The 25,192-nt window shown below is 37.7% G+C and overlaps 3 protein-coding genes across 4 annotated transcripts; all 3 read right to left on the reverse strand.

Moving 5' to 3' along the window:
* Window positions 1-947: 947 nt before the first annotated feature.
* LOC125211491 (S-adenosyl-L-methionine-dependent methyltransferases superfamily protein) lies at window positions 948-3,225 on the reverse strand. 2 transcript variants are annotated; one of them, XM_048111317.2, is made up of 8 exons: window positions 2,924-3,224; window positions 2,408-2,516; window positions 2,087-2,311; window positions 1,830-1,929; window positions 1,643-1,753; window positions 1,488-1,571; window positions 1,337-1,395; window positions 948-1,255 (listed from the first exon to the last, which is right to left on the reverse strand). In XM_048111317.2, exons 1-8 carry the CDS (start codon window positions 3,132-3,134, stop codon window positions 1,054-1,056), a joined length of 1,101 nt encoding a protein of 366 aa, XP_047967274.1. In that variant the 5' UTR covers window positions 3,135-3,224; the 3' UTR covers window positions 948-1,053. The 2 variants fall into 2 exon arrangements, with proteins under 2 accessions (XP_047967274.1, XP_088923648.1); XM_089067522.1 differs by having other exon boundaries at window positions 2,087-2,516; window positions 2,924-3,225.
* Window positions 3,226-4,832: 1,607 nt separating this feature from the next.
* Window positions 4,833-8,257, reverse strand: LOC148930976 (uncharacterized). Its single transcript, XM_089066673.1, has 7 exons — window positions 8,036-8,257; window positions 6,932-7,048; window positions 6,576-6,807; window positions 6,380-6,506; window positions 5,991-6,275; window positions 5,791-5,916; window positions 4,833-5,273 (listed from the first exon to the last, which is right to left on the reverse strand). Exons 1-7 carry the CDS (start codon window positions 8,094-8,096, stop codon window positions 4,833-4,835), a joined length of 1,389 nt encoding a protein of 462 aa, XP_088922799.1. The 5' UTR covers window positions 8,097-8,257.
* Window positions 8,164-13,389, reverse strand: LOC148930977 (uncharacterized). Its single transcript, XM_089066674.1, has 5 exons — window positions 10,730-13,389; window positions 10,553-10,652; window positions 9,878-10,484; window positions 8,292-8,365; window positions 8,164-8,193 (listed from the first exon to the last, which is right to left on the reverse strand). The coding sequence occupies exons 1-5, from the start codon at window positions 13,387-13,389 to the stop codon at window positions 8,164-8,166; spliced, it is 3,471 nt and encodes a 1,156-aa protein (XP_088922800.1).
* Window positions 13,390-25,192: the final 11,803 nt, after the last annotated feature.

Consider the following 25,192-nt stretch of genomic DNA (forward strand, 5'->3'; position numbering starts at 1 on the left):
TTTGGATTGGTCATTGGTTCCAACTGATTATGTACTTATGTCGTGTTAAAGAAGTTGTTGTTTATCATATAGTACTTGCTTCGTGTGTTTTGGAGATTCGTGACCTTGAATGAGTTCGATTTAGTTATAAGTTCATCTATAGAGTAGCATTTCTATGTACGTCAAATTGTAGTGGAACTTCTGTATAAGTTAGGAGAAGCTAAATAACTGATAGAATTCCATTTTTAAAGACTTCAGAGACGATCCAGGTACCGTATCTTTGTAGAGATGAGCATCGGTTGAGTGTTTGGAGCCATCTTTGGTGGTGTTATAACTTATAAGGTAATGTGAAATGGGATTTTGGATAGGGGAAGTTTCTCATTTTAATTCTTGTTTGAAGTGCAACTTATTCGAATAAGTTGACAAAACGTTGAGCAGTGCTATTTCAGAATATATTGTCCGAGATGATAAATTTAGATGCGGTGATGAGTATCAAAATAAGTTGCCGTTATGCTTGTAGTTGTTGTATGCTCTTGGCCCCTTTTCTTATCTGTAAGAGTTAAAATTGTGATCAAGGCTGTTCAAGTTCTTCTATAGTACTACATCATAATTTTCGTTACTTTGAATCTCTTTCGGAGATTTAACAAAAAAAGCTCTCTTAGTCTCTTATGCGTTGTGGATTTTGGTGCTTGTTGAACAGTGATAAGAAGATGTCTAGCAAAAATTATGAATGCTACTGATAGAAACGGACAGACTCGTTTGGTAGTTTAACTTAGTGTGATCATTCAAGTCTCCGAAATATCCTCTCTTGGACTGCTGTTTACCTGCAAAGTTTGGATAAACCTAAGAAATCTGAGATCTTAGTGCTACTGCTAGTGATTGGGAATTCATGCATATTATGATCAAGTGAGAAATTATTGAAATGTTTACTGCATTCACACATTACCTTCCCATTTTAGGGTCTCACCTTTATTTTAATATGTTTTGTATTATCATAGAAGACGATAACATTGTCATGTTACATGGAAAATTACATCATCTGCTGCATTTAGAATGAGATGAATCTGTTTCCCTTTAGCTCTTCTGGTTCTTCTTGAAAAGGAAATGGGCAACCATCCATTCTTCTCCGTTGCTGTAGCCAAATAGTTCTGCAACTGCAATGAAGAATGTTCTCCAATAGACAGTCCACTTCACTGCTGAATCTTTGCCATAAGTTGATTCCATTATTGGTTTTATCAAACCCGAGTTCCTATCCATTCTCTTGAGCCATTCTTCACTGCAAACGAAGGATGGCTTCGTTAGATTTACTTTAACATCTTAGTAAGAAACTTTTCTGATTCATAGTTATTGTCCTTACCTTGTCTGTGCATAGTGCCTTCCATTTACAAGCCAATGATTGACTATAGAAACATCATCCTGCAAGACAGAATCACACGAAGCCAGTGAAAATGAAAGAAAAAACCCAAATATAGAAAAGATGGATTGATGAATTATACGAAAGGCCTCACCTGAAAGTAAAGGAGTAGATTAGCTGAGGGCATTGTACCTCCGGTGAAGAAGTATCTAGTGATCCAGTCGTCATCATTGATATCCTATAAAAACATCCCGACTTAGTGTGAAAGATTTTTAAAGTTAGAATTAGAATGCCCTTCTAAATGGTTACCTCAAAGTGGTAGGCGAACGCTTTATGGCAGAAATAATGTACAAATAAAAGACTGTCTGGTTTCATCCACCCAGAAATCTTCTTAAGAAGATCATGATAGTTCTTCATATGCTGTTTGAGAGTGAAATGAACACGAAACTCATCAGCCCGACCACCAATAATTTGTACTACTCAAATTGGATTGTACCTCAAACATTTCAATGGAAAATATTCTGTCATATGAAGCTTCCATTTCAAATGTGCTGATATCTGCTACAATGATCTCCACATTTTGCAGCTCAAGATCCCTGCCACGAAAAACAGTGCAGATAGATTGAGCATCTCCAACAAAATCAACTGGCATTGGACTCAAAACTGATGTATGTATTGAGATATCACTTCAATGCCCAAGAATAGTTTCTAGTGACATTTGACTCTTTTATGCAAGGGAAAAAGAGTATGTACCGACACTGCTCCTCAATGTGCAACTTTTGTGTTGCTGAATTGCAAATCCCAGTAATCTGGCAATTAGGATAGTTCTGTGCTAAATACAGAGAAAGCGATCCCCAGCCACAGCCAACATCAAGAACAGTGTGGCCGTCTTTTATCTGTGACCTCTCGCAGTATAACTCTAGCATCGCCTTCTCAGCGTCCTCTAAGGTGCTCGACTTGTCTGGGAAAAGGCAGCAACTGCAAAATGCCACATACAAAGCACGATCAACACTTACATTCAAGTAAAAAATATATTCCCATCTCCCTATTTCAGTAAAAGAAAACAAGATTTGCCTGTATTTCAGATGCTTCCCAAGAACGAGCTTGAAGAAAGAGGTCGGAACTTCGTAATGTTGATACTTCGGCTCTTCTGTCTTGATTGCTATCGGCATCTCTCTCAAAGCTGCGAGGTGAAAGTTATTAGTATGGAAATCCATTTGTTTATTGCTATAAATTCTACATAGAACTCAAATTTTCTGCACCAGACATCATATCTATAATGGCTTTATAGTTCTTCAATCTCTTTCCCTGATTTTTTTCAAGTTAAATCTCTAACTAGATGACCTCATGAAATTCAAACCATAGGATTTCACTATATAAGTTCAATTTTGACTCAATGTGACATAGAGCTAAACATTAGGTATGATCTAACAACGCCAATCAAAAGAAATCAAAGACGAGCACTAAAAAATACCACAAAATTGAAGATATTAACTCGAAATAAGATAAAATTGCAACATACATTCTCCTAACTAGCAGAAAAACATAGATTTCCATTCGAAATTGAAAACAAAAGAGTGAGCAGCATACAATGCGCGAAGTGAACGAGATCGGAGAGCTGAATTTCAGCGGACGGCCGGTAGCCGGAGCGGAGGCGACTCGCGAGCAGCAGCCGCGTGAGGCGGCGCACGACGGCGTCCGGCAGCAAATTCCGCTCAAGCGAAGCGAGCATCACGCGAACAGTAGCGGCGTAGGGCACCTGCACGATCGAATCGACAACTCCGCCGTTCGCCGCTTCCATTGCCGGAAAATCAAGTGAGGAAGGAGCCAAGTGAAGTGTTCCGCTTTATCTCTTTCGCGTTATCTAATCTAACAGCAAAGCGACATGACTCAAATGGCGGTTTATTTTATTATTATTTCTATTATTGTTTATGAATAATTACAAGAAGATTATGCATGCCGTTAATTATGGGAAAACGCCAATATTTTCTTTAATTTTTTAAGGTTAAATATGTACAAATATAATAGGACAATAATTAGGTATATAAGAAACACTATACGACAGAACGGATAAAAAAGGTTTAATTTAATCTATCAATTTTGAGATGTAGTGAATTAAATATGAATTTGTTTTGTGAAGTGTATGTTGCCACGTCGACTACTTTAGTATGTATACATTTACTATATGCTGATAAGAGATTAATTTGAAACCAACAATTCTTACTTATTTCTTACATCATTTATTGTTCCACCACTATAAGGAGTAATTAAGACGCATAAATATTGGTATAAAATAATAATTTTGACTTATATAAAATGGGTTTTAATATATGAAAAACTAAATTTAAATACAGAAATGCAGAACAATATCATGCGTATGCATGTGACATTTTTATGTCATTGTTAGTCTATTATTAGTTCATTCTAACAAAGCATGACCTAAAATGATCTTAACATGATATTAAACTCAAATCTTATAATATGACCTAAAACTGTTTAATTATGACTTTTCATGTTTTAGGTTAATTACTGACCAATACATCATCTAAGATTTGGGCTGCATTTCTGGATTTAAATGTATTCTTGTTTTGATCATCTCTGCACGCCGCACATAGATATCGTCCACATGCCCAATATATACAGTGACAAGATTAATATGCCACAAACTAATAGATCTGATCATAATAAAGATTTAGATAGAGGTGCCTACCCAAAAATTTCTGTTCATATTTTAGATAAAACTAAGCAAAAAATAATTAGTGAGCTAGTATCATAACAGGTCAAGCATGTGATTACCATAAATAAAACATAGCTGCCTACTCATATTTTCCTACACAAGTTCAAACAACCACTACAAAAAAGGAGGTCTTTCCCGAGCACCAAAGTGGTCGGCAAAGAGGGAAATATGCTCGGCATATCCAACTTTACCGAGCACTTTGCGAGCACTTAAGATGCTCGCCTTTCTCTTCGTCGGCATTTTAATCCGAGCACATCTTGGTGCTCGGCTAACTGGTCAACTAACAACATTGGCGAGCACCTACGAGTGCTCGCAATGCAGCGAGCACCTAGTGGTGCTCGGCACTTTCGAAAGGTTAACACAAAACCTGCGAGCACAGGTCTACTTCGAGCAGGTCTGCGAGCACTTATGAGTGCTCGGAATGCAGCAAGCACCTAGTGGTGCTCGGCACTTTCGAGAGGTTACACAACCAGCGAGCACCGGCTACTTCGAGCAGGTGTGCGAGCACATACATGTGCTCGCAATGCAGCAAGCACCTAGTGGTGCTCGGCACTTTCAAGTGAGAACTAGGTGCACCGAGCATGTTAGCGAGTACGGCCATGTGCTCAGAAAATTGATTATTATGATTTTTTAAAATATATATTCTACAATTAATTATTCAATAAATTATTAATAAATAAAATAATAAACTGAAATAACATTAAAAAGATAAATTGTTTAACAAAAATATATAAAGATAAAGATGGTATTACAACCACTGAACTACACATTTTTCAATTGTCCCAATTTTTCATTTAAAAGGCGCATCATTCGTTCTTCCATTTGTTGCTCCCTCGTAGCCGCTTCCTCTCGCATTTTAGCCGCTTCCTCTCGCATTTGTTGCTCCCTCGTAGCCGCTTCCTCACGCACTAGTGCAATTTTCCGATCTGAATCGGCTTGCACCATTTCAATTTGTAGCTTCATTTGATCACGATGTTCTTTAACGCGTTGCTCGACTATTTCATCGATCTGGCTAGCATTGACGCGGTTAGAACCCACGGATGAGTAAGTAGCCAATGGGAAGAATATGCTTGTGGCTTGCCCCGCGCCAGAGATTTGTTTTCTTTTCTTCACCTTCCCAAAAAGCTCCAAGAAGATGGCTTCATGATCCGGGTTCTCTATTCCTTCATCCCGTAGTTCTTCAACCCGTGCCATAACGTCATCCTTCCATTAAACAAACATGAGAAACATTCAAAATATGTAACAACAAAGAGAGAACCTCACAAGCAACATGCTCATCATATCAGACAATTTTGTACATTATAGCTTACAAGCTGGACACTATCAATTTTGTACATAAATTATATAGCAACAAGCTCAGCAAATTTTGTACAACAATTTTGTACATAAGCTGGACACTCATTCAGTGAAGTGAATGCATAAACTCATTCAGTGAAGTGAATGCATAAATCATAAATTACAAAAAAATCCAAACACAAGTAATTTCTGAATCAATTTTCTCAAAGCCATATTATGAAATTCAAAACCATATCATAATCATATTTCTATCAATTTCAGAATTCCACGAATTCATACACGATCTCAGAGAAGGGCATAAGACACTGTCAATCATCTGTAACATCATAAAATTTAGACAAAAATTTAACTGACCATGCATGAAACAGATTAAAAACCTTCCCCTTGGAAAAAAAATATAAACTATCCTTGTGAAAAGACTTACTACAATTTGTTGAGCACGTTGCGAACACAAGTTGCCTTGTGAATCACCGTTTTTTCCATTCCTTAGCTTGTGGGTCTGTAGAAAGAAATCCATAAATGGAGGAAGCTTTCCATTGTTCTCTTTAGCCTGAAAACAATTTTCAACATAAGAAAGTGTAGAAGTAACAAACAAATCAAACTAATGAATATTATAAGTTTTACCATTTTTGCTGCTGTCTCGGCAAATGATGTACATCCATTACAATGTGTGCCAAGCGCGGTCTCAAGCCCTTGTCTACGGTTTTCAGAGCACCTCTCAGAAGCTGCAATACTCTCGGGTAAATTCCAGCCTTTCTGGTAATTCGCCCATTGGGCATCCGTGTAAAAAGAAGGTTTCTTTGTCTTCTTTTTATAATAGCTAATAAAATCTCCGTATCTGAGTTTACACTTGCTAACAAAAGCCTTCTTACACTCGTCTTGATCATATGCCTCACAATTAGCAAATTTCTACAAATTAACACAAAATGACAATCAAATTTAAACTACAAAATAAGATATTAAAGATTGTAAGTACTAAAAGAGGGAGAAAGAGAGATAAAGATAGAGTTTACCTTAAATTCAGCCCAATACAAGTTAATGTATTCCTCGGTTAGAGTTTTTTGGCTGTATCCAACCGGGTCAACAATCTGCTTGAAATTGTAAGTGCATATGCTTGCCACGACGCCGGAAGGTTCCAAGCTACACGTCAATATATGGTCAGTTAACTCACAAAAATAATGATATAAGTGAAATTATCAAATCACTTACTATTTCCCCCTAAGATGTATGAATGGGCGGCCGCGTGCATCATGTGTAGGCTCTGTAGGCTCTTCTTCGGCTGACTCGTTCAGGGAGTTACTTGTTGTATCATGCCCTTCTATATGATGTGTTGCCGATTCTCCTTCCTCATTATCCAGTGGTGGATGATCACCGGAGAGTGAAGGATCATTGGAGAGTGAAGGATCATTGGAGCGTCCACTAGATGCTCCTTGAGCCATTTCTACACAATAGACAAAGCATTATGCTATCAAAATAAAAAAAATGGAACAAAAAAGTGCATATCAAAAGTGGTAATGAGAATTGCAGTTCAAATTCATAAATGAACACAAGTGGTGGATGATCACCTGAGAGTGGTGGATGATCACCCGAGAGTGGTGGATGATCACCCGAGAGTGGTGGATGATCCCCTGAGAGTGAAGAATCATTTAAGCGCCGTCTAATAGATGCTCCTCGGGGCATTTCTACATAATAGACAAAGCATTATCTATCAAAATCGAAAAATGGAACAAAAAAGTGCACAATAGACATTATACTACACAATAGACACAAGTGGTAATGTGCACTTTAGGGGGAGTTTTTAATTTAATATGACTGCTGTTGTGTGTGTGTAAGCAATCATAGAAAAATTGGAAATGAAAAAGATGATAAAAATATGTGGCCTTTGATGGGTCAGAGTCTATTTCTGTCTTCCAAAAAAAATTAGTATTTCATTTTAGCAAACGATACAAATTTTATAGAGAATGAGAATCAATAACCAGATTATGCCTTTACCATGCCTACAAATCCATTATAATCCTCCCGAGATATATGGACTAATAATCTTCAAAAGAAGCCTACAATATAATAGTACATTATTCTAGGAAATATCTAGTCCTCCAAACTCCTTCAAAATCTAAATTAGAAAAGTAAATCAGTTTAAAGATAGTAATAAAGAAACAAAACCTCAAATGAGTAAATGGGTAGAAATCCACCATTAAACATGATTTTAACAAACAGAGCTTGAGATGTATTATTTTGCAACTCAGCTATAACTAAGTCAAACTAAACATACTATAAATTCAGTTAACTGCTTACAGTTAATGCCACATATTTTTATCACCCTTTTCAGTTACTGATCTAAGAAAGCAGTTTCTTTTCATTGATCTACAGTAAGCAGTTTCTTTTTACAGTAAGGCAGTAGTGGCATCATAAAACAGCTGTTACTGATCTAAGAAACCTAATAAATCAAGAGCAGTTTCTTTTCAGTTAATGCCAGCAACATTATTCAGAATCCCCAAATTTATCAAGCACTTGTATTATATCTTCAAAGCTAAAAAAAATCATATTTCCAGAAACTAGATAAAGCATTAGGAAGAGAATTCAAAATGATATCATTAGACAGTCCGAGAGAGAAATAAATCAGAAGATCCATGTAACAAAAAAGAAAGATAATTAATCAGAAGATTTACCTGACGAGAAATGGAGAAGAAGGCGTTCCGAAATGACAACAGAATTGGATAAAGCTGACATTTTTGGTGAGATTTCAGTAACAAAATGTGCGTAAATTAATCACAGATTGAGAGTGTTGTGTGTGAATTTATTTACTCGAAGTTTCAGCTCTTTGTTTCTGAATGTCGATGATATCAAAGACTAACAAAAGAAAGCACTACTTTGTGATTAATTTAAAATAGGCAAACATACACCATTTCAAACAGACAAATTTACCTTTGCGAATGGACAAAGTGGAAGAGCACAAATATCTCCCTCGCTTTCAACCTTCAAGCAAGGCAAACCGAATGCTGAAATCACAAATGAAGAATCAGATTACAATAGTGATACATAAACAAGTCATCAAAAACTATGTCATTGCTAAATTGACTGATTATAAAATCAGAGCTAATCATAATTTGGTAATTCACTGGCGAATATTTAAGCTCTTATGCAACGAAAGTTTAGAAATTTATGGACAATATTCCTCAATATATCAATGAACAACTTCTCTTGCTAGATTTAATCAAGAATCATATCAGGCCTCTTATTACATTATTATTTGCTAATGCATATCAAGAATTTATCAAAATCATATCAAAATCATTCAGAACTCTAGTCAGAATTAACAGAATATGCCATTATTATTTGCTAATGCATGAAACTGCCTCTTAATGAAAATTAATCAAATGCTTCCCAGAAATGAAAAAATTCTGGGCAACTAGCTCAGATTACAATAGAATGCCTAAATTCACTAACTAGCTCAATTACAATAGAATTCACTAACCAATCAATACATATCATATAGAGCAAAAAATAAATCAACTGACAGACTACTGAGATCAGATCAAACCTCATCAAACCTTAAGAAAGGAAGACAAATTGGGGCATTGTTCAAGCACTCAACGGCTAATTTAATCAACTTATAGTTGAAACAAAACAAAGAAATAGAAAATAATTGGAATCGGTGGACAGAAATAGAAATAACCTGAGGTTTATAGTCATTAAAGGATTTGTGATTGCTTTTACGCTGCTCAAAAACCACTACCCCCAATTAATCGGTGGACAGAAATCGAATTGACCTGAGGTACCAGAAAATACAAACAAGTAAACGAAATGCTAATCGATTGACCTGAGGTACCAGAAATGCTAATCGATTGAAGCATGTGCTCAATCTGCCTCGAGCATCAACTACTACTGCATGTGCTCAATCTGCATTTTTCTCAAGTTTACAAGCTACAATAGAACAACGATTGTAAGAGTGAAAGAGACAGACCTGCAACGGTTGTGCTTTGCAGCCTCCGCTTCTTCTCCGACGATCTTCTCCAAATGCCTAATCTCCGATGAAGAATTAGAGAGAGAATTAGAGAGAGATGATTTAGGTTTTTTTTTAAAGAGGCGGTGACTCTTTGAGAGATTAGGGAATGAATTTTTGACATAAAGAGAATTAGACAAAAATTAGGGAATGAATTTTTGACATAAATAATTCTAATAATTTGCTCCAAAATTTGAGAGAAATAATTTGAAGATTTGCATTTTGAAAAATGCCCCATTTTGAAAAATACTAACGAATATCACGCCACTTTTTAGTTTATGTAATCACATATATATATTGATAAAACAATACTACTAGTATTAATAGAAATTAATCATTTTAGATGTAAACCTGAATTGCAAATTTTATTCCTCCTCACCCTCCTCGTCCTCGTCCTCGTCCTCGTCCTCGTCATCATCATCGTCATCATCATCATCCTCTTCATCATCGTAATCATCATCATCCTCTTCATCAGTTGCAATCTCCTTCAAAATTGGAATCATTTCACCACTAGGATCATAACGTGAAGGTTCTACGAATTCCATATCATCAGAAATTTCATGAACTTCAACTTCATCTTCTTGGAAAGCTGTGTCTTCATCTGCCTCTTTTGTGATGGCATAACTGGCATCAAATTTCTTTGCTCGAACTTTCAACACTGCCCGCCAGTTTACCTTGTCTTTTTTCTTGCTCGGAAAAGATACAAAATAAATTTGAGAGGCTTGTTGAGCTAAGACGAATGGATCATATTTTGGATATTCCTTCTGAATATTCACTTCCACGATTTTGTACTTTGGATGAACCAATGTACCACCACGTGGGGGCGGAGACGGATTATACCATGCACAGTTGAACAATACAACTTTCTTTATTGGCGATGCACGATATTCCACCTCCACAACTTCTTTCAAAATTCCATAAAAGTCATCCTCGGCATAGCTATAATTCGACCCTCTGATGCATACTCCACTGTTGGCCGTAGATTTACTTTTCCCATAAGAGTCAGTGTGGAACTTATATCCATTGACAAAACAAATATTGTAACTCATAACCCCATTTAATGGACCTTGTGACAAATGGTACAAATGACTATCACGATGCAAGTTTTTTTGACCCTGTATACAAAATTCAATTAGTAAATATAATACACAATTTCAACAAAAAAATTGGATAGAAAACTTACATATTCTTTAAACCATGATGCATAGTGATCGTCTAATTGTTGCTCTATCTGCGATGGTGTTATTTCCGGAAACCAACCACGCACTTGCTCGATGAACATACTGCTTTATATATAAAAAAATCAATGACTAAATAAATAATCTAATTATTTCAATAAAATTAAGGAAAACAAACTTACAGCTCAAATTCCTTCACTTCTGGAGTATTAACTAATATGCAAGTTTGTGCTGATTTGTACTCCATTTCTGACAAGAATCGTCTTCGTCCTTTCCCAGCACATCGGATATCGTATGTGAAAATTGAAAGCATATCTTCAGGGTGAATTGATCCACCTCCATCATCATTACGAGGAACATCTCTACCTCGGCAACGGACATGTGACTCAAAGTAATGAGTGCAAAAATGTGATGCTTCTTCAGTCAAATATGCATTACATATAGATGCTTCCACAGCGGCCTTGTTCTTTACATTTAATTTCAACTTACGCATGTACCGTTCAAAGGGATACATCCATCGGAAATGCACCGGTCCTGCAATCAATGCCTCATATGCTAAGTGGACCGGAAGATGCTCCATGGAATCAAAGAAAGATGGGGGAAATATCATCTCAAGCTTGCACAAGGTAAGTGCAATCGACTCATTGTATTTTCTCATATCAACCTCCCTTATAACTGTAGCAGTAAGATCTCTGAAGAAGTTGCTCAACTCGGTTAGAGGTTCCCATACAACGCGTGGAAGTAACTCACGAAGTCCAATTGGTAACAATCGTTGAATAAACACATGGCAATCATGGCTTTTCATACCGTACAACTTGTGCTTTTTCATATCAATGCATCTTGATAGATTGGAAACATAACCATCCGGAAATTTCAAACTGTTGAGCCACTTGAGCAATAATTCCCTACTTTCTTTTTCAAGAGTGAAAGTAGCCTTATGATATTTCCCACCGCGTGGCCAAAGCTCGGGTCGAATACCAAGTACTTCCAAATCTCGACGTGCATTAGCATTGTCCTTCGTCTTTCCGTCGACATCCATAATGGTATTGAAGATGTTGTCAAACACATTCTTTTCTATATGCATGACATCCAAATTGTGGCGAATCAAATTTGTCTTCCAATATGGAAGATCCCAAAATATGCTTCGTTTTCTCCATCCCAAAATCTTGCTCAACTCAGAATTTGCTGATTCGACATCTTCATCAAACACTCTCTTGAATCCAAATTGGTCAAGGTGATCAAGTATTTGTTCCCCATTTAAGATTGGAGGAGGACCTGAATGCTCCATTCTGTTTTTTCGAAAGTTCTTTTTGTCTCTGCGAAACCGATGATTCATGTGGAGAAACCTCCTGTGGCAATCAAACCAAGTGGTTTTTCTTCCATGCTTCAGGGAGAAGGCTTGTGAGTCTTCCATACAATATGGACATGCACGATGCCCAGATGTGCTCCATCCCGACAGCATTGAATATGCAGGGAAGTCACTGATAGTCCACATCAACGCTGCACGCAGTTGAAAGTTTTGTTTTTTAGATATATCATATACCTGAATTCCTTCAGCCCATAGATCATTGAGCTCTGCAATCAAAGGTTGTAGAAACACATCAATGTTTTGTTTTGGATTCTTCGGACCAGGCACAATCACAGTGAGAAACATGTACGGATCTTTCATGCACATCCACGGTGGCAAATTGTATGGAGTTAGAATCACTGGCCACAATGAGTATTGTGAACCAGTCTGACCAAATGGTTGAAATCCATCTGTGCTAAGTGCCAACCTGACATTTCTTGATTCGGAAGCAAAGAAGGGATGTGTTTGGTCGAAGGTTTTCCAAGCTACAGAATCCGCCGGATGAGACATCTCTCCTGGAGTCTGAGTGTGCTCTGCATGCCATCGCATGGATTGAGCGGTAACTTCAGATGCATACAACCGCCTCAGTCTTGGACCCAGAGGAAAATAGTACATCTTCTTGAATGGACTTCTACCATTATCCTTGAATCGAGCTTGACCACAAACTTTGCATTCAGTTCTGCTCTCGTCTTCTCTCCAGTAGATCATGCACCCATTCCTACAACAATGTATCTTTAGATGGGGCATATCTAATGTCTGCATTTGTTTCTTACACTGATAGAAACTGTTAGGCATGCGATTCGGCCTCGGCAGACGCTCTTCCATAAATTGGCACAATTCGTCAACAGCTCGTTGAGACATTCGGTGTTCAGACTTCAGAGTCATCAGTCGAGCATTTGTTGACAATTCAGAGTAATCACAACCCGCCCACAAATCAGTTTGCGCCGCTTCTAATGCATTGTAAAACTGTTGCGACTCGTCAGTGGGAGGTTCTGGCATGTAGGCAGGCGGAACATATTGTGCAGAGTGTTGCGTTTGGAAATGATACGACTCGTCAGTGGGAGGTTCTGGCATGTAGGCAGGCGGAACATATTGTGCAGAGTGTTGCGTTTGGAAATGATAAGACTCATGACCGGTTGTCTGTCCCCATGCAGCATGCAACATATGTTGGTATGGATTTGATGGTGGAGAGAAATCCATGGATGCATCAGGTATTGAACTGGACGATGCTTCCACATCACAATGTAATCTCCAATCATAATAATGTTTAGTAAACCCTTTTTTTACAAGATGCTCCTTCACCTTATCCGCAGAAAGATATTTCATATTATCACAACGTGCACATGGACATCTAATTTTTGAACCATCCATTCTAGAGGGATATTGCATAGCAAAAGCTATAAAGTTATCTACTCCATTAATGAAATCAAGATTGTACTCTCCAGTAGCAAATTTTCTCTTATACATCCACTCTCTTCCTGGAATTATATCCATTTCACTACCCTAATACACCAAATAATATAAATTAAAAAGAACACAATCATCACATTTTCAATTAATAATATAGAAAAAATAAATAATAATTATAATTATACCTTTAGATAATTTAGAAGATGGCGAAATATGGCAACCACGAGCAAAATAACACTTCTACCACAAAAAGATAATATAAATTAAAATGAGCACAAGCATAACATTTCCTTTAATATATCTAATAAATTAAGAGAGAATAACTAATGATTATAGTGATACCTTTATATAATTTAGAAGATGGGGTGACTACAAGCCATGGGAACACTCCGATTTAAAGAAATTGTTGAAAAAATTATTGAAATGTGAGTGAAGAAGAGGAAAATTCGAAGAAGATGAAAAATTCGTAGGTGGATAGAATGAGAAGAATAAAGGAATGGTAGGTGTAAAAGATCTGAATAATTCCGAGCACTAGTACGATGTGCTCGGAATTTTCCGAGCACATTACAAAGGCGCTCGCTAAAAACAGTTCAGAATTTATTATAGCTGAACAATGTGCGAATTTATTTTTTTCTGAAATGCCGAGCACCAAAGCAGTGGTCGGCATTTACCGAGCACAAAGAAAATGCTCGGCAATTACATAAAATTATAGTACAAATAATAATTATTCAACAACAATAAAAATTTCAAACATGCCAATATTTTTTAATTGTATAAAAAAATATTATAGAAAATTTTCATGTGTGAAAATTTTTCGATCATTCATCAAAAATATTAAAATCTATTTTGAACATAAAATAGAATTATTTTAAACATTCCGAGCACTGTCCAAGTGCTTGGGATATTCCGAGCACCGTAGAAGTGCTCGGAATTATGTAAAAGCATTACTAATATTTTTTTCTGAAATGCCGAGCACCGAAGCAGTGGTCGGCATTTACCGAGCACAAAGAAAATGCTCGGCAATTACATAAAATTATAGTACAAATAATAATTATTCAACAACAATAAAAATTTCAAACATGCCAATATTTTTTAATTGTATAAAAAATATCTAGAAAAATTTTCATGTGTGAAAATTTTTCGATCATTCATCAAAAATATTAAAATCTATTTTGAACATAAAATAGAATTATTTTAAACATTCCGAGCACTATCCAAGTGCTTGGGATATTCCGAGCACCGTAGACGTGCTCGGAAGTTTGTAAAAGCATTACTAATATTTTTTTCTGAAATGCCGAGCACCGACGAAGTGGTCGGCATTTACCGAGCACAAAGAAAATGCTCGGCAATTACATAAAATTATAGTACAAATAATAATTATTCAACAACAATAAAAATTTCAAACATGCCAATATTTTTTAATTGTATAAAAAATATCTAGAAAAATTTTCATGTGTGAAAATTTTTCGATCATTCATCAAAAATATTAAAATCTATTTTGAACATAAAATAGAATTATTTTAAACATTCCGAGCACTATCCAAGTGCTTGGGATATTCCGAGCACCGTAGACGTGCTCGGAAGTTTGTAAAAGCATTACTAATATTTTTTTCTGAAATGCCGAGCACCGACGAAGTGGTCGGCATTTACCGAGCACAAAGAAAATGCTCGGCAATTACATAAAATTATAGTACAAATAATAATTATTCAACAACAATAAAAATTTCAAACATGCCAATATTTTTTAATTGAATAAAAAAATATTATAGAAAATTTTCATGTGTGAAAATTTTTCGATCATTCATCAAAAATATTAAAATCTATTTTGAACATAAAATAGAATTATTTTAAACATTCCGAGCACTGTCCAAGTGCTTGGGATATTCCGAGCACCGTAGAAGTGCTCGGAATTATGTAAAAGCATTACTAATATTTTTTTCTGAAATGCCGAGCACCAAAGCAGTGGTCGGCATTTACCGAGCACAAAGAAAATGCTCGGCAATTACATAAAATTATAGTACAAATAATAATTATTCAACAACAATAAAAATTTCAAACATGCCAATATTTTTTAATTGTATAAAAAATATCTAGAAAAATTTTCATGTGTGAAAATTTTTCGATCATTCATCAAAAATATTAAAATCTATTTTGAACATAAAATAGAATTATTTTAAACATTCCGAGCACTGTCCAAGTGCTTGGGATATTCCGAGCACCGTAGAAGTGCTCGGAATTATGTAAAAGCATTACTAATATTTTTTTCTGAAATGCCGAGCACCGAAGCAGTGGTCGGCATTTACCGAGCACAAAGAAAATGCTCGGCAATTACATAAAATTATAGTACAAATAATAATTATTCAACAACAATAAAAATTTCAAACATGCCAATATTTTTTAATTGTATAAAAAATATCTAGAAAAATTTTCATGTGTGAAAATTTTTCGATCATTCATCAAAAATATTAAAATCTATTTTGAACATAAAATAGAATTATTTTAAACATTCCGAGCACTATCCAAGTGCTTGGGATATTCCGAGCACCGTAGACGTGCTCGGAAGTTTGTAAAAGCATTACTAATATTTTTTTCTGAAATGCCGAGCACCGACGAAGTGGTCGGCATTTACCGAGCACAAAGAAAATGCTCGGCAATTACATAAAATTATAGTACAAATAATAATTATTCAACAACAATAAAAATTTCAAACATGCCAATATTTTTTAATTGTATAAAAAATATCTAGAAAAATTTTCATGTGTGAAAATTTTTCGATCATTCATAAAAAATATTAAAATCTATTTTGAACATAAAATAGAATTATTTTAAACATTCCGAGCACTATCCAAGTGCTTGGGATATTCCGAGCACCGTAGACGTGCTCGGAAGTTTGTAAAAGCATTACTAATATTTTTTTCTGAAATGCCGAGCACCGACGAAGTGGTCGGCATTTACCGAGCACAAAGAAAATGCTCGGCAATTACATAAAATTATAGTACAAATAATAATTATTCAACAACAATAAAAATTTCAAACATGCCAATATTTTTTAATTGTATAAAAAAATATTATAGAAAATTTTCATGTGTGAAAATTTTTCGATCATTCATCAAAAATATTAAAATCTATTTTGAACATAAAATAGAATTATTTTAAACATTCCGAGCACTGTCCAAGTGCTTGGGATATTCCGAGCACCGTAGAAGTGCTCGAAATTATGTAAAAGCATTACTAATATTTTTTTCTGAAATGCCGAGCACCGAAGCAGTGGTCGGCATTTACCGAGCACAAAGAAAATGCTCGGCAATTACATAAAATTATAGTACAAATAATAATTATTCAACAACAATAAAAATTTCAAACATGCCAATATTTTTTAATTGTATAAAAAATATCTAGAAAAATTTTCATGTGTGAAAATTTTTCGATCATTCATCAAAAATATTAAAATCTATTTTGAACATAAAATAGAATTATTTTAAACATTCCGAGCACTATCCAAGTGCTTGGGATATTCCGAGCACCTTAGACGTGCTCGGAATTATGTAAAAGCAATACTAATATTTTTTTCTGAAATGCCGAGCACCAAAGCAGTGGTCGGCTTTTACCGAGCACAACGCTTCCCGGACTTAAATTACTAAACCGATCACGTTGACCGCGCTCGGTATTGCTCGCAAGTTAACTCCCCCGTTCGTGATATTGCCGAGCACCTTCATTTGTGCTTGGAATGTTGCCGAGCATAGTTTGAAGTGCTCGCTATTTTCCGAGCACTCTTTGATGTGCTCGCTAGTGGTGCTCGGTAAACAGCGTTTTTTTTGTAGTGAACACTGCGTTTCCTGTAGGCTGTAGCATTTGAAGGCCATATGTCCTATGTCGAAGAAATCTTGAGATTCACGCTCGTGCATTTTTCTAACAAATCTAAAATTGGAAAAAATAGCATGTCGTATCAATGGAAAGTTCCGAGGATATTTAATTCTTATCCGATTGGTACAAAACCTTCTTCGAATTCTTGGAACAGAACAAAAGAAAGTTGGGTCGAATGAATAAATGGATAGGGGCCCTGCGGCTTCAGTTAATTCTTAGAAAGAAAAAGCAACCGGCTTCTGTTCTTATATCTCAAAATAACTTCTTCATCTTCAAATCCTTTTTCACGTACCAAACATCAAATTAAATGTAATTATAACGATTCCTACAAAATCTTATTGCACATGTTCATACGATTTTTTAATACGAAAATAACAAAACAATGGACTTGCATTCCTTAATCTTTATACTATGTACCAAGGAAAATCAGTATGGTTATTATAAAGAATCTTTACATTCAACATGTTCAATCGATGTACATCGAATTTAGAGCATCCACAATGGTAATAGGCCAGCCACTCTCTCTTTCTGTCACGTCAGCAGCATTAAAAATCCATCTGCCACATCAGATTTAGGCCAGCCGCAATAAAAATAATTCAAAAACAACTATATTTTACGGAATAAAATTTACGATTAAATTACGGAATTAAATTTACGAGACATATACGAGAAAATTCATTCATTTCATTAAAAAAAAGGGTACATAGTTTAAAAAAAAAATACATGATTTTTTTTAAAAAAAAGGGCTTCCACACACGACCCCGCCACTCTCTACTCCTCGTCGCCGCCGCCGCCACCCGAGGTATCTGAGCCCGCGTCTGAACCCCTCACCAGTGCCCTCGAGGCATCCAAATCCACCCGCATGTTCTCGAGCATCGAGTAGAGGAACATCTTCTCCGTGGGGTCGGTTGCGGCCTTCCACTCTTGGAAGACCTCGAACATACGTTCCTCCGTCTTTGCACGCGAGAATAACGTGTACGCGCGTGGGGGTGGGGGGGCCGAGATGACCTCATGGGGCGATAGGGGGATCCTCCCCTCGCTGCCCGTTGCGCCCGCTTTTGGCCAACCGGGCGAGGGCGACGAGCAACGGATAGAGGGGACGGAAACTCCTCAGCATCCGGGGGGAGGTCGTGGGATCCACCGCTGCTGCCGCTGTAGTAGCCGGAATAGTTCAGCCTCTGCTTCTTCGGCCACCCAGCGTCGCACCCTGCCCGGAACTTCTCGGAGTCCTTCAGCAACACATAGCATTCCCAGAAGAGGAACTCCTTATACTGCCCCGGCAAGGGGAACTGACTCTTCGCTATCCTCCGGGCGTCCTCCTCATTCTGCCCACTAGTCAGCTGGCGGAGGGCGTTGACGTACAACCCCGAAAAATGGCCGACCGTGGCCCTAATGCGCTCCCACCCCTTCCGGCACTCCTCCTCGCTGAAGTCCTTCCCGTGCGGGCAGTTCCTCCTGTAGGCGGCTCTAATCTTCGCCCACATGTTAACGACCCGCTGGTTATTTGCAACCAGCGGATCGTCGCACACCGTCAACCACGCCTTAGCCACCCCGGCGTACTCATCCTCCGTCCACTTCCTCCGCGTGGAAGCGTCGTCAACACCGGGCTGCGAGGACTCGCCGTCCGCCTTGCCCTTCCCCTTGACCTTCGGCGCGGCCCGACCCGCTGGAACGGGAGTGCCCGGATCCCCGAGATCGATCTCCATATCATGCAATGACAGAAGGTCATCGCTAGTGAACTGCGTCTCCACTGGGGTCGACGTGTGAGACGAAGCCGTAAAAAAATCAAGAGAGGGACGATAGACCGTGTCCCCCCCGGTGGCCCCTGCATCCCGGGATGCATACTGTGCTGCATCGCTTGCTGCTATTTCCACACCCATTCCTCAGATACCTCATATATATTCTACTGATGTACCCTCTACTTTCGCTGCACCGGGATCTCTTTCACCATCTTATCATACTGATAAGAGTTCCCCTACTCTTGATACATCTTTTCCTCCTTCTGATATGAACTCTCTTTGGAATGGTATTTATCGTGAATGATGGAATCATTACACATAGTATGCTCCCGGCCCATCAACGTGTTTTTTTTGTTTTACATCCCGTAACTCTCGGGAGAATCGATGACTGCATCAAAGATGCAGTGCTAATACATCTGAGAATTCTTAATTGGCTAGCCCCAGGGCTATGGAGCAAAGGACTATCCAGGACCTACACACTCACCCTCTCATTCTACAAACTCACCTCCTTCTGCTCCAGTCTCTCCCATCGCCCCCCCAAATCCCATACCTTCTACTCACCCGATGATGACAAGGAGTAAAGCTGGGGTATTTAAACCAAAACTTTTCACTCTTCATCTATCTCCTCTTCTACCAAAGTCTGCTCTTGAGGCCTTGCTTATTCCTGGATGGAAAAATGCTACGCTTCTCGAATTTCCTGCCCTCCTCAAGAATCACACATGGACTTTAACAACTCTCCCACCTGGTAAGAACTTGATAGGCTGCACCTAGGTCTTCAGGCTCAAGAAACACATTGACGGAACTGTTGCTTGGCACAAAGCGAGACTTGTTGCTCAAGGTTTTTCCAAAGTGCCTGGTTTTGATTTCAATGAAACTTTCAGTCCAGTGGTTAAACCTGCCACAATACGATTGATTCTAAGCATTGATGTCTCATGCGGCTGGATTGTAACTCATTTAGATGTCAATAATGCTTTCCTTAATGGAAATTTGGAAGAAGATATATACATGCGCTAGCCTGTCGGTTTTGAGCATGGTGGACCCCATCTCGTATGCAAGCTCAACAAACCTCTCTATGGTCTGAAACAAGCTTCTCGAGCTTGGTTCTCTATCTGTGCTTATTTCTCTGGGATTCTCTCAATCACGTTCGGATGCTTATCTATTTTTCAAAATTAAAGGGCCAGAAGTTATTTATGTTCTCATCTATGTAGATGATATGTTGGTAACAGGTAATGTCTCAAACTCTATTCAACAGATTATTGCTCAACTCAACAATCACTTTTCTTTAAAAGATCCGGGGGGGGGGGGGGGGGGGGGTTTGAATCTATTTCTTGGTGTTGAAGTTCTCAAAACTGATAAAGGCGTCCATCTCTGTCAATCGGCCTACATCAGAGATCTCTTAAAGAAAGTGAACATGGAATGAGCTAAAGGTTGTCTAACACCAATGGTTTCCAACTGTGAGTTGAGTAAAACAATTGGTGATCCAATTTCTGATGAGATCCAGTATAGAAGTGCAGTTAGAGCTTTGCAATATGCTACAATCACTAGACCCGACATAAGTTTTGCTGTGAATAAAGTTAGTCAATATATGTCAACACCGTTGGATACTCATTGGCGAGCCGTCAAGCGAATACTACGGTACCTATCTGGAACTATCGATTATGGTATTCAGATACAAAAATCAGCTGGAAATGTAGTGGGATTCTCAGATTCGGATTGGGCATCACTTGGATGATAGGAGATCGACGAGCGGCTACTACACGTACCATGGTTGCAATCTAATTTCATGGTATGCGAAGAAACAATCCGTGGTAGCAAGATCAAGCACCGAAGCGGAATATAGAAGCCTTGCTCATGTATCTTCTGATGTCGCTTGGACAAACTCTTCTATGTGAACTCAGAATCAAGAAGGAAAGGACATCGGTGTTTGGGTTGATAATTTAAGTGCTATGGCACTGGCTTCAATTCCATTGCTTCATGCCAGAACAAAGCACATCGAAATCGACGTTCATTTTGTTCGAGACAAAGTGCTAGCAAAGGAATTGGAGTTGCGGCATGTTCCAACTTCTGATCAAGTTGCAGACATCTTTACTAAGCCATTGGCTCGACAATCCTTCAAGAGATTGCGAAGTAAGCTAGGAGTAGTGTCACAATCTGTGCTTGGATTGAGGGAGCGTGTTAGCGAGCCTTGCCAAAAGAATGAGAATGATTTGATCACTGAAGATCATAAGGATAGCAATTGCATGCCTGTCAATGCATCCTCAGATTGCATGAATGAAGATCTCCTTGTGAGAATACGGAAACAAAATAAATCACCGAAGGAAGAGGATGTGATTTAGCATGAATCACTCTTTGCATTAATATGTAATATTTTACTCCTAAAATAGATAGAATTTTCCCTTATATATTTAGCAATCATCTCTATATAAACAGATGTTCTCTGCATCACATTTCATCACAATACAGAACGATATTCTATGCAAGACACTCTTTCTCTAACAATATGAAAAGCCTAAGTTTTCTTCAATATGATTAAATTAAGGCACATAATTTTTTTTCAAAATAAGAGATTTTTGCATTTTTCTTTTCTTATTATCTCCTTTGCAAAACATATTAATTTATGGTGCTCGTAAAACGTTGGTGGAAAGCATACCTCATATAAATGTTGCGACGCTGATTCCGAGCAAGTAGTAGGTGCTCGGATTTCTCCTAGCATATTCTAACGTGCTCGGAATATGCTCGCAATTTGCAATGGTATTCCTAGTACGTTGATCGTGCTCGGAATGTGCTTAGATTGTGCACATTTTCTTTAACATTCCGACAACCAGGCTCGTGTGCTTGGAAAATTTGTGCTAGGTGAACAACCTTTTTTTTTTAATGTGAAATAATGGCACATAATTTTTTTCAATAATAAGAGATTTTTGCATTTTTCTTTTCTTATTATTTCCTTTCCACAATATATTAGTTGACCAAATTATTTGGTTATATAATTAAAAACATACACATATTTACTCTTTGAAAAAAATAAGAAAAATATTTTATTAGATAATGAAAAATGTATAGGACATGAGAGACTCTATCTTGTCAGATTATTATTTTTATTTTTAATTATTAATTAGGAGAAATGAATCATAAAATGGATTAAGTAGGAAAGAAATGATATGTTATGTAAATTTATACTCCCTCCGTTCCATAGTAATAGAGTCATTTTGTCATTTTGGTGCGTTCCATAGTAATAGAGTCATTTCCCTTTTCAGTAAAAGTCAACACATTTTTCCATACCTACTTTACTCTCTCTTACTTTTTTTTTTCTTCATCTCTCTACCTTTTTCATTTTTCACTTAATTTTTCCTTTACTTAACTCACCTAACACAATTTTTCTTAATCTCCATGTCGAAAAGTTTCGCCTCCATTACCATGGAAAGGAGGGAGTATAATTTAATCCCTATGTTCCATATTAATAGAGTCATTTTTCTGTTTTGGAAAGTTCCAAGTTAATTGAGTCATTTCTAGTAATTCTTACTTTTACTTTATTCTCTCTTACTTTTTCTAACATCTATTTAACACACTATTCTTAAACTCCGTGCCGAAAAGAAATGTCTCTATTAACAAGGAACAGAGGGAGTAATTGTTTATATATTTATAAGGGAAATAAAAATAAGAAAGAAAAAAAGAGAAAATGCAAAAATATTTTATAACGTACTAAAAATCATAATAAAATTATTGCAGCAACGGTGGTGGCGGCCTACGTACAACCCCATATTATGCCCGAGATACTCAATGAGAAGCTTATTTGACTCCAATTATTTTAGCATGAAGTGGGTATTGTTGACATGTATAGCGTTCAATCAAAAGCCATATAATGTATTCCTACCAACGAGGGAGGTGTGGGGGCTCTTTGCTTGTTACACCTCATCCTCTTCCTCTAGCCTTTGTCCCCTCAATCCACGATGCCGCAAACCAGCTTCCAACCCCTGCACCCATTGCTTAACCCCTCCGCTCCTGGGCCCACCTCTTCACCGGGTTCGGTTTGCACATTGCCCCAAGTTCGTTCTCGTCTTTTCCACAAGACCTTTTTTTCATACTTATATTGTGGATGCTCTAAGTTTGTTTTTTTTTTGGGATGGAAGTCATGGAATCCGAAATAACGACAAAGTCGTGAACCCTCTCGTACTAATTCTTCCACTCATAGTTTTATTCTATGTTGTCTAGCTATTGGAGAAGTCGTGAATCATCTCATGCAAATTAATCAAGGATTGTGTATTTGCAGACGTCAAATTAGATGAATTCAAGAATTAATTTCTATAATTCGGAGTTGGTACGGTATACCATATCGAAAATATCGATATGAGAAAATATCATACTGTTACTTTACACCGAATTATCAGTTTAGCCAATAATGAATACCAATACCATACGATTTTTTACGTTATGCCTTGCCGAAATCCGATATACCAAAATCTTATCAAAAATATTGTTTCATAAATAAAAATATCAAATCAATAAAACTTCAAATAAATAAAACTCGGATAAAATTAAACAACATTAACCAAATAAAAATGTTGGATATTATGTGGACCATTTTTGGTGTGGACTTAGGTATTAATTGAATAGGGCTGGCCTGATTTAATTAATTGGTTAGGCCCAAACCCTTGGTGAGTTTGGCCCGTTCTGTGGCTGGCCTGTTACTTACTTGATGAAGCCGATGGCTGCGATGCCACGTAGCAGCTCCACGTGGATCGAGCGTCTGGGCCGTTACATTGATGAGTGTGTTTGTTATGAGTCTGTTTGACTCCTCTCTTTCTCATCGATTCATTCAGACTCTCTCTCTCTCTCGCGATAACTCTCCGCCTTCGCTCTACTTTCTCTCTCTAGTTTTCCGGCCTTGATTGCCGGCCATCTTCTTCGATCTCTTAGTTCCACTGATGATTCTCGGTTCTAGAGAGGTTTATCGGTTTAGATCTTGAGTTAGGTGATTTCTTCGGTGTCCTTCTCAGATCTAGGGTTAGGTCCAACTCCTGTGTTGGATCTAGTTGTGATTGGAGATATTCTTGAGGGTTCTTGTGTTGTGAAGCGGTATTCCAAGGGATTCGTGCTGATCCGTGTGTTGAGTAGGCTGTGTTGGCTGGTAGTCGTTGAAACTGAGGTTTCTGGCCACTGTGTTCATCAGTGCTCATCTTGTGACGGTCAGTTGAAGCTGTGAGGAGGTCCTTGGCCCGGTGTAGTCGCCTGTTGTGGCCTGAGCCATATTTCAGTGCTTGTGACCTTGTCGCTTTGAGTTCTGTTCTGTTTTGATTCTTAGGGATCATATCTCCGTTATCGATTCGTTTACTAAGTGTGCAGGTATTGTTGGAAGAGATGGAGTCTCAAGTCTAGTGGTGTACTTGAGACTAGTCTAGGGTTGCCGATTGTAAATCTTGTTCTTAGTTAACTTGTAATCTTGGAGTTGCGTTTGTATCTGGCTTGTATCTCTGAGATAAGCCATCTCAGAACAATATCAATAAAAGATGTCCCGGTAATTAGTTAATCCCGAATTGTTTGATCCCTACAGTGGTATCAGAGCCGTGGGAGGATCATTCGGGCACGCCAGGTCGTAAATTAAAAGGAGGTGGGCTCTTTGGAGTAAAGCTCAAGCCTCTCCGGTATAGGCTCTGAGGTATAGTCGGGTTCTCCTTAACGATAGGGTTCCCGCTCTGGTAAATTGGCGAAACCTCTCTTTAGTGCTTTCTTAGATTCTTAGGTTTTGGCTTTTGTTGCTGGTAGAAACCGCTGGCTGCGGTATAGGCTCTGTGCTCTTGTTTTCTTGCATGATCTTGGTACTTTTACAACTTTCTGCTTCCGTTGTGTGTTTATGTTATCTTTTCTTTACTCAAAGTGAGATAAGAGCTCTTGCTCTGTGTCTTGAGTGAATTACCTATTTACCATGTGCCTTAACCGCCTTGAGTGACCCCTGCGCCCCCATTCATTTGTGAACTGGGAAATCCCCTTGCCGCAGTACACATGACAGATAGGGAGGAACTCTCCTGGACTTGATAAAAGTGTGTCTGGGATCACTTTAAGTTGTTCTCATGTGTGTGCGCTTGCTATTATTTGCATCTGTGAGTTTCTTGCATGAAAAATCTCTACATATTAGTTTCTAGTGGACTCTTTGACTGTTTCTTATTTAAGTCTACTATTTGTGAAAGTAGAGTTGCTTGTTGTACATTTTGTGTTATCGGTTCTTTAGTGTGTGTAAAACTTCTTTTCAAAACGACTCAACCTGTTGGTATTGTCCCTTTCAATGGGAA

This window comes from Salvia hispanica, chromosome 3 (assembly GCF_029641045.1).
Source record: "Salvia hispanica isolate PSC_SH4W2 chromosome 3, Shi_PSC_v1, whole genome shotgun sequence".
Taxonomy (NCBI): Eukaryota; Viridiplantae; Streptophyta; class Magnoliopsida; order Lamiales; family Lamiaceae; genus Salvia; species Salvia hispanica.